We start from the raw sequence: 10,573 nt of genomic DNA, 5'->3' as shown, positions 1-10,573 counted from the left end.
AATAAGAGGAAGGGAATCTCTGCAGAGCCCATGAGCTGGTGTTCTCAGTGTTCAACAATCCAAACTAACTACATTAATAAGAGGAAGGGAATCTCTGCAGAGCCCATGAGCTGGTGTTCTCAGTGTTCAACAATCCAAACTAACTACATTAATAAGAGGAAGGGAATCTCTACAGAGCCCATGAGCTGGTGTTCTCAGTGTTCAACAATCCAAACTAACTACATTAATAAGAGGAAGGGAATCTCTGCAGAGCCCATGAGCTGGTGTTCTCAGTGTTCAACAATCCAAAATAACTACATTAATAAGAGGAAGGGAATCTCTGCAGAGCCCATTAGCTGGTATTCTCAGTGTTCAACAATCCAAAATAACTACATTAATAAGAGGAAGGGAATCTCTGCAGAGCCCATGAGCTGGTGTTCTCAGTGTTCAACAATCCAAACTAACTACATTAATAAGAGGAAGGGAATCTCTGCAGAGCCCATTAGCTGGTGTTCTCAGTGTTCAACAATCCAAAATAACTACATTAATAAGAGGAAGGGAATCTCTGCAGAGCCCATGAGCTGGTGTTCTCAGTGTTCAACAATCCAAACTAACTACATTAATAAGAGGAAGGGAATCTCTGCAGAGCCCATTAGCTGGTGTTCTCAGTGTCCAACAATCCAAACTAACTACATTCATCTTCAGCTAGTAATACTCCATCTGTCTCTCAGCTTTGCCCCCCAAATTATTTTCTTTCTTCTATCCGTTAACCAGGTCTAACAATTTACAAGGTCAGAGGTCAGTTCAAAGCACACACATACACATATACAGACACAATGTCAGTCTGGGTAATGTCAGTCTTGTCACACCCTGATCTGTTTCACCTGTCTTTGATTGTCTCCACCCCCCTCCAGGTGTAGCCCATCTTCCCCATTATCCCCTGTGTATTTATACCAATTTTTGTTTGTCAAGTCAACTAGCATTTTTGTTATCAAACCCTCCTGGTTTTGAACCTTGCCGGTCCTGACTCTGAGCCTGCCTGACCACTCTGCCTGCCCCTGAGCCGTCTGCCGACCTGTACCTTCGCCCCACCTCTGGTTTACTGACCCCTGCCTGCCTTGACCTGTCTATTTCCTGCCCCTGTTGGAATACTAAACCATTGTTAATTCGACATTGTCTGCATCTGGGTCTTACTTTCATACCTAATAAGTCTGGGTAATATCAGTCTGGGTAATAATTTGTTGGTGATCTTAACTTTTGTCATAAAGGAATGTCTCGCCCACACGAAGACCTATGCATTTTTATTACACTCTATTGATATAAAGATTTCCTGACACATAGGTGTTTCCTTTCAGATGTAATTAATACAGAAACCTGGCGTATTCAGTAAGGTGATATCATCAGAAAGTTGCAGATAGAAATGTAATGAATAGAGCTGATTCGATCCACTATTCAACTTGACAGACAATTATATTTGTTCTGCTCAATTGATTTCTATCTGACCGTTCTTCAACGTTGCACGCTTCTGAACAGGCCCCTGATGCTGGGTTAGCACCAGTGCTCCAGCTTGCTGAGGCTGTTCCTTCTGTTTCGGCCTAAGACTGTGGAACTGCTTTACTTATTATCCAAACCCGATCTTTATTCAATTGCTGTTAACTACACAAACTCTCTATTGTCTTACACCACTTTTGGACATTCACTTCCTCAGTTTTTTTCTTATTTATGGTAATTTTCATCAGCGCTAATTGAGAATGCATTGAGTAGACCGTCAGCTGACATAGAACTTAACGTAACGTGCAACCCATGAATACTGTGTTTGACCTTGTATTCGGAACATTTACAGGTTTTACGATGAGGTATTATCTCATCTATAGTTCATAGTCCCTCCACCTCCTGCAGACACAAGCAGAAATATTCAGACCTTTCCATGGACCAGAATTCTCAGAACGTGTATAACAAATTTGTGAAATTGCCCCACGAGACTGCATGACCCACAGCCACTCAGCAATTCCACATCCTGCGTTACGCAACTCTCACATAGGTTCTCCTCTCTTTATGTTTGACTGCTGACATTTCCCATAGACTAATGCCGGCCACTCTAAACCCAATCACAATTGAATCAAGACAGTCCGATGTAAAATATCTATTGAAATATTTATTAACACTGTTACAGAAACCTTAGCAGCAGGTTTGAGGGTGCTGGCTTGTGTCCTAAAACTATACAAAAGATTTTACACCCAGGAGAGATCAAATCAGCTTCGAGAACCTTTACACGTTCATTTAGTAACACATTGATGTATTCATATAAAAACAGACAAAAACATCACCAGCTTTCATGACATCAAACTGACGAAAACCAAAACTAATCTAGAAAAAAAAACGTGATGTTTTTGTGCAGTAGAAAATTAAAAACACTTGTGTTGTTCTCTGTGGTATAAAAACGTGGGAGGTTAGAGGTGTGTGTCTGCGATGGGGATGCGTCGTAGTTCTACTATCTGAGACGGGGCCGTACTCCCACCGTCATGACTCCCGTGGATCGACTCGTTGTCGCTCAGATTAAGGCCCGATCCTGACAGAGGGACAGAGACAGAGACAGCGCACGTCAAGCATCACTTATTAATAATGCTGTCATCTCTGGTCCAAGGCGTAGTGCGCGTTCATCCACTACTCTCTGTACACTACACCGTGGATCAGAGCTATGATAAATGTTTGACATCATTCAGTGTTAACTTAGAAACTGGTTAACAAAACATCAAGTCATTTGTTCTTTGTATACCAAAGATTTCAACATCAACACCTGCTGCAGTGTCCTGTGTGAAAAGACACTGATCAATAATCAACACTTTATGTAAAATAGCATTTTCAACATTACCAAAGGTATGAACAATGGAGTATCCAAAATGGCACCCTATTCCCTATTTATACCCCAGGACCCAAGGGGCTCTCGTCAAAGTAGTACACTATTAAGGGAATATGGTATTGTTTGGGATGCACCTATTATGAAAATATACAGGTCCATTAAAATGTCTGCATACTTTCTATCTGGTTCAAGAGTGGCCAGGATTGGTTGTTTTTTTTACCCATAATAATCACCCCCCCCCTCTATTCTGTTAAACCTTGAAGAAAATAGGAAATACTGTAAGTAGGTGGAGCGCTTCAGGTGTTCCACAATAACCAAAGTGGTCTTGGAGGCACTCTGATGAAGACATAATAGCAAATATTTGTGTTTATACATTTTGCTTTTTAATCTTGTTTAACCTTGATTGGTTGTTGTTTGACCAGTAAGAGAGGTAATTAAAATGTAAATGCCACCCCATCCATACCTGTATTCCTCGTGAGGCTGAATGTTGGGGTGTACCGATGGGTGATAGAGAACGCCAGAGAAACGCTAACTCATCCTCCATAACAACTGCCTATTAGAATACAGCGCACACAATCCACGTCACAGACGGCAGAAGAAGGGTTAGCGCTCCTCTCCCCGAGGCTTTTGTTTACGGTAACATTACCCTCTCTACCCAATCCACTCTCATTAACACCTCTGACTCCCTCCCGCTACCGCCAGGGAGACTTTTAATTTAGCATCACCACGGCAATGGACAAGTGTTTTTCTGGGTGTGGATACTGGTGTGTATTCTCGGCCCACTCCCAGGGGCCCGGTTAGCACTGAGGTGCCAGATTAACCCGTTTAGCATGGGGCCCTTCAGGGGCTGATCAATCAGGGGCTTGGCTGGCCACCACGAGGAAGGGTCAAATCCTTTTCCATGATATGGACACGGCTACCAGGCTTGACTGGTATACAAGTTAAAGGTCACGTCTCTTTCCATGGGGTGTGTTTCTATGAACAGAGATCTTAATTGGTGAGAGAGAGAAGGAAGGTTAATAAAACTAACAGGTGTCCTCTCTAAAGAATCCAACCGCAGTGAACGTAGTAGCTATGTGTGGCGAAGAGACGTCCCATCTAAACTGTATGAGGATGTCACGCTACATGTCACGACTCTTTCACAGAGCACTGACGGCTTGGTCACTACGAAAGAGCCATGACATCACCATTCTATGGTTTCGTCCCCAATGGAATCCTGTTCCCTTTATAGTGCACTACTTTGGACCAGGGGCTATATATATATTTCATACAGAAAAAGTACTGAGCACCACTTGGCATGTGTTCAGTTGGGTCCACCACTTGTTATTCAGGCAGCACGAAGCGATTACTCTGTGACTTGAGAATGGGAGGGGTGATATATCAGTCTGCTGTTAGCCCCTTATCTCATTAAACGTTGATGACTGAGGAAAAACGGTTCCTAGGGGTGCAGGATTAAAGCTCTGCAAAGGAGTGATTGAGCAGGGCCAGCAGTAATGGCTACACACATGCAAACAATACAGGCATGCATACACACACACACACACACACACACACACACACACACACACACACACACACACACACACACACACACACACACACACACACACACACACACACACACACACACACACACACACACACACACACACACACACACACACACACACACACACACACAGAAAAAATCACACAAAGTTTAAAAGCCATATGTGAGTCACCCATATTCCAGATAGAGAATGTATGCTCAAGTACAAATTGGACCTTTAGTCTACGAGGGAATAAGATTTGTATGATATTCCAAGTTTTCCCATGTCACCCTGCTTCTCTGCACACTCCACTGGCCTCCAGTCTGAGCTCGCATCCACTACAAGTCCATGGTACTTGCCTATGGAGCAGCAAGAGTAACTGCCCCTCCCTACCTTCAAGCTTTGCTCAAACCCTACACCCCCAACCCAGGCCCTCCATTCTGCCATCTCTAGTCTCTTGGCCCTCCCACCCCTATAGAAGGGCAGCTCCAGCTCATCCAAGGCTAAGCTCTTCTCTGTCCTGGCACACCAATGGTAGAACCAGCTTCCCTCTAAACCCAGGACAGCAGAGTCCCTACCCATCTTCTGAAAACATCTGAAACCCTACATCTTCAAAGAGTATCTTAAATAATCCCACAGCACCCCCTCTCCCTCACACCCCCTCCTCACACCGACCCCTCCAAAAAGGCCTTTCCTGAACTAACACTTGACTTATTTTCCCCCTTACTAGCTCTGACCTAGCTGATAGCTACTTTATTGAGGAAACATATACTTGCTATGACTGTGATATGTGGTTATCCTTCTCCCACCTAGCAAACTTCAGATGAATGTACTGACTGTAAGTTGCTCTGGATAAGAGCGCGGGGTCAATGACTAAAATGTAAAATGTAAAAAATGATATATACTGAGTCATTGTAACTTTAGCCTACGAGGGTATAAGATGTGATTTGTATTTATAGTGAGTCATTGCATTTTTCACTTCTCCCATGACACCATTATGGTGTTGAGGAGTAGGATGTTTTTCCTGAGCATGTGACCTGACCAGGAATAACTCTGGACTCTAGTTATTGGCTTCATATTGATGGCTGATGAGGAATACGTGTGCAGGATTTGCAATAGGCTCCGTCCCAAATGGCACAGTATTCCCTACAAAGTGCCCTATGGGCCTTCGTCAAAAGTAGTGCACTATATAGGGGGTTGGGATTGATGTGGTAAGGGTTCAGTTTGTGTTTTGCCCACTACCTGTTTATCTGTGTAAACGTCCAAATGCCAAATATAAAAAACCTTGAAAAAAGTAGTGCTTTATATAGGGAATAGGGTGCCATGTGGGACTCAGCTATGATGATTCTTACCAGTCTTTAAGGCAAATATGAGGTCATCAAAGTCCTGGGACTCATCGTCGGCCACTAGGTTGGTGTTGATGAAACCTCCGTCGGTGGCGTAGGCTCCGCCCTGAGGGCTCTGCTTAAACACACTGCTGGGCTGGCTGTCCAAACGCAGAGACGCACGCTCCCAGTCCGCGGACACCTGCCACACACACACACACACACGCACGCAAGCACACACAGCCGCAGAAATGCGCAGACACACGTTTACAGACTGAATATGGTATTATCAAAGACAGCCACTCCAACAAATTCCAACAAGTTGAAATAACAGACCCTAAAGTATGTCAGGGGTCCATTTGTACAGTGCCTTTTATGAGCTAACATTTAGAGTGTCTGGATGGCCAAGTGGTTGTCCTCAAGGCGTTTCATAGACAACACTAACCAGAGATGAGCGTGTAAATGGATCACCTAAATCTCCATGATTAATGCAATGACACACAACAGGCCCATTCTGGCAGACAGACAAAGAGAGAGACAGAGACACACACAGAGAGAGAGAACTCACTGAATGTCTACAAGAGTAGTGAAGGAAAGAGTTCAGCACCCTCCCAGACAGCTACAGGCAGACAACTAGCTAGACAGACAGACAGGCAGTTAGACACAGGTAGACAGACAGGTATACAGTTAGACACAAACAGGCAGACAGGCATACAGTTAGACACAGGCAGACAGACAGGTATACAGTTAGACACAAACAGGCAGACAGATATACAGTTAGACACAGGCAGACATGCAGAAAGACAGTTAGACACAGGCAGGCATGCAGAAAGACAGTTAGACACAGGCAGGCATGCAGAAAGACAGTTAGACACAGGCAGGCATGCAGAAAGACAGTTAGACACAGGCAGACATGCAGAAAGACAGTTAGACACAGGCAGGCATGCAGAAAGACAGTTAGACACAGGCAGGCAGACAGAAAGACAGTTAGACACAGGCAGGCAGACAGAAAGACAGTTAGACACAGGCAGGCAGACAGAAAGACAGTTAGACACAGGCAGGCAGACAGAAAGACAGTTAGACACAGGCAGGCAGACAGATATACAGTTAGACACAGGCAGACATGCAGAAAGACAGTTAGACACAGGCAGGCATGCAGAAAGACAGTTAGACACAGGCAGGCAGACAGAAAGACAGTTAGACACAGGCAGGCAGACAGAAAGACAGTTAGACACAGGCAGGCAGACAGAAAGACAGTTAGACACAGGCAGGCATGCAGAAAGACAGTTAGACACAGGCAGACATGCAGAAAGACAGTTAGACACAGGCAGGCATGCAGAAAGACAGTTAGACACAGGCAGGCAGACAGAAAGACAGTTAGACACAGGCAGGCAGACAGAAAGACAGTTAGACACAGGCAGGCAGACAGAAAGACAGTTAGACACAGGCAGGCAGACAGAAAGACAGTTAGACACAGGCAGGCAGACAGAAAGACAGTTAGACACAGGCAGGCAGACAGAAAGACAGTTAGACACAGGCAGGCAGACAGAAAGACAGTTAGACACAGGCAGGCAGACAGAAAGACAGTTAGACACAGGCAGGCAGACAGAAAGACAGTTAGACACAGGCAGGCAGACAGAAAGACAGTTAGACACAGGCAGGCAGACAGAAAGACAATTAGACACAGGCAGGCAGACAGAAAGACAGTTAGACACAGGCAGGCAGACAGAAAGACAGTTAGACACAGGCAGACAGAAAGACAGTTAGACACAGGCAGGCAGACAGAAAGACAGTTAGACACAGGCAGACAGACAGAAAGACAGTTAGACACAGGCAGACAGACAGAAAGACAGTTAGACACAGGCAGACATGCAGAAAGACAGTTAGACACAGGCAGGCAGACAGAAAGACAGTTAGACACAGGCAGACAGACAGAAAGACAGTTAGACACAGGCAGGCAGGCCCTAAAGGGCTGCACATTTCAGTTTTAACCCTAGCACCACATAGATGATTGAAATGAACAACATATCATCAACAGCCAGACCGACAGCTGGTGTACTAGCCTATCTGAACAGGCCTGTAATGACAGACAGCACTGGGTAATTGTCTATAATGGGTACAGAGTGTCTAGATCTTGGTGAATTAGGCACCACCAGGCACCAGTGGATTTGTCATATCCGCTCTGAAGGGGGTTGACGAGATGCCTCCCATGTACCAATCCCCTCCGCCTCTCTCGCCCCTCTCTTTCCTTTCCACCTCTCAATTTTGTCTCTTTTGTCTCCAGCTCCCTCCGCTCTGCTGCTGGGATGGACCCCAAGGTTCCAAATCACAACATTTGTGTTCTCATGAAAAAAAAACAGGATTAGTGGATTCCTACTTTTGGAAAAAAAGGGACTGAGTGTTCCCAGGAGAAATGACATAAAATCTGCCCCCCCCCTGTCTCCCCTACACTGGGCAGGGGACAAAGGGGTATGGGAGGTAAGGGTAAAGCAGACTCAGAGCTTTGGTAACAGTGGTCAGCCAGTCAGCTAGTCAGTCAGCTAGTCAGTCAGCTTGTCGGGCTTGAACAGGGCTTCTCACTCTTTCTTATCCATTTTTCTCCATAGTTTGGGGCAGTGAGGGAGGGAACAATGGCAGAGAGACACTGCATGTGTGTTACCTCCTCCATGGTTCTGATGAGGTTCTGGGTGGACTTGTTGATCTCCCCCCCTATGGTGGCGGCACCCCCTCCCTGGTAGGCGGAGTCTGGACTGCCCTGGCCGTTCATCTCCACCGTGTAGCTGGCCTTGGCTGGCCAACATAGCTGGTTGTGCATCAGGAAGTACACAGCAAACACGTACAGGCCCTGGGGAGAGGGCACAGGACAAAGGTCAGGGGTTGTGTGTGTGTGTGTGTGTTACTAGAGGAGGTTAGGTCACAGCCCTACACCACCCTGGGAGAGAGGACATAAGAGATACAGAGGCTCAGCGCTAACCAGCCAGCTTCACATGTTGTGCTGCTGTCTCTACCTTTTGCCCTTCATGCTGTTGTCCGTGCCTAACAATGTTTGTACCATGTTTGTGCTGCTATCATGTTTTGCTGCTGCCATGTTGTGTTGTTACCATGTTGTTATGTTGTGTTGCTACCATGTTGTGTTGCTGCCATGTTGTGTTGCTATCATGTTGTTGTCATGTTGTGTAACTACCACGCTGTTTTGTCTTGTGTTGCTGCCATGCTGTGTTGTTGTCTTAGGTCTTTCTTTACATAGTGTTGTGGTGTCTCTCTTGTTGTGATGTGTGTTTTGTCTTGTGTTGCTGCCATGCTGTGTTGTTGTCTTAGGTCTCTCTTTACATAGTGTTGTGGTGTCTCTCTTGTCGTGATGTGTGTTTTGTCTTGTGTTGCTGCCATGCTGTGTTGTTGTCTTAGGTCTCTCTTTACATAGTGTTGTGGTGTCTCTCTTGTCGTGATGTGTGTTTTGTCTTGTGTTGCTGCCATGCTGTGTTGTTGTCTTAGGTCTCTCTTTACATAGTGTTGTGGTGTCTCTCTTGTCATGATGTGTGTTTTGTCTTGTGTTGCTGCCATGCTGTGTTGTTGTCTTAGGTCTCTCTTTACATAGTGTTGTGGTGTCTCTCTTGTCGTGATGTGTGTTTTGTCTTGTGTTGCTGCCATGCTGTGTTGTTGTCTTAGGTCTCTCTTTACATAGTGTTGTGGTGTCTCTCTTGTCGTGATGTGTGTTTTGTCTTGTGTTGCTGCCATGCTGTGTTGTTGTCTTAGGTCTCTCTTTACATAGTGTTTCTGTGTCTCTCTTGTCGTGATGTGTGTTTTGTCTTGTGTTGCTGCCATGCTGTGTTGTTGTCTTAGGTCTCTCTTTACATAGTGTTGTGGTGTCTCTCTTGTCGTGATGTGTGTTTTGTCTTGTGTTGCTACCATGCAGTGTTGTTGTCTTAGGTCTCTCTTTACATAGTGTTGTGGTGTCTCTCTTGTCGTGATGTGTGTTTTGTCTTGTGTTGCTACCATGCTGTGTTGTTGTCTTAGGTCTCTCTTTACATAGTGTTGTGGTGTCTCTCTTGTCGTGATGTGTGTTTTGTCTTGTGTTGCTGCCATGCTGTGTTGTTGTCTTAGGTCTCTCTTTACATAGTGTTGTGGTGTCTCTCTTGTCGTGATGTGTGTTTTGTCTTGTGTTGCTGCCATGCTGTGTTGTTGTCTTAGGTCTCTCTTTACATAGTGTTGTGGTGTCTCTCTTGTCGTGATGTGTGTTTTGTCTTGTGTTGCTGCCATGCTGTGTTGTTGTCTTAGGTCTCTCTTTACATAGTGTTGTGGTGTCTCTCTTGTCGTGATGTGTGTTTTGTCCTACATGTGTATGTTTAATCCCAGCCCACGTCCCCACAGGAGGCCTTTTGCCTCTTGGCAGGCAGTCATTGTAAATAAGAATTTGTTCTTAATTGATTTGCCTAATGAAATAAAAGGTTCAATAAAACATTTAAAAGCTAGCTAGGGAGAGAATGATTTCAGTAGCATTTAACAAGACAGATAGAAATCAATTTATAGGATAATAGAAGACAGAAAGAACGTAAATTATTAAATGAGCGTGAACGACAACATTACTAAACTCAATCAGGGACATTCTAAACATTCTACAGCCTCATCTCTAAAATGTATTGAATACTTTTATCACCCTCGTCAATCTATACACAATACCCCATATTGACAAAGAGAAAACAGGTTTTTAGAGAATGTTGCATATGTATTAAAAATAAAAAACAGAAATACCTTATTTACATAAGTATTCAGACCCTTTGCTATGAGACTCGAAATTGAGCTCAGGTGCATCCTGTTTCCATTGGTCAACCTTCAGATGTTTCTACAACTTTATTGGAGTTCACCTGTGGTAAATTAAATTG

General features: G+C 44.7%; 1 protein-coding gene across 1 annotated transcript in view; it reads right to left on the bottom strand.

Annotated features, from left to right (window-relative positions):
• Window positions 1-2,114: 2,114 nt before the first annotated feature.
• Window positions 2,115-10,573, bottom strand: part of LOC124034618 (adhesion G-protein coupled receptor V1-like) — a 238,960-nt gene continuing 230,501 nt past the window's right edge. Inside the window, 3 exon segments of the mRNA XM_046348031.1 lie at window positions 2,115-2,548; window positions 5,721-5,895; window positions 8,353-8,538. Of these exon segments, the coding sequence (XP_046203987.1) occupies window positions 2,430-2,548; window positions 5,721-5,895; window positions 8,353-8,538 (480 nt within the window). The 3' untranslated portion in view covers window positions 2,115-2,429.

The sequence above is a fragment of the Oncorhynchus gorbuscha genome, linkage group LG04 (genome assembly GCF_021184085.1).
Source record: "Oncorhynchus gorbuscha isolate QuinsamMale2020 ecotype Even-year linkage group LG04, OgorEven_v1.0, whole genome shotgun sequence".
Taxonomy (NCBI): Eukaryota; Metazoa; Chordata; class Actinopteri; order Salmoniformes; family Salmonidae; genus Oncorhynchus; species Oncorhynchus gorbuscha.
The sequence above is the reverse complement of the archived record's forward strand: the minus strand, read 5'-3'. Positions and strand labels throughout refer to the sequence as shown.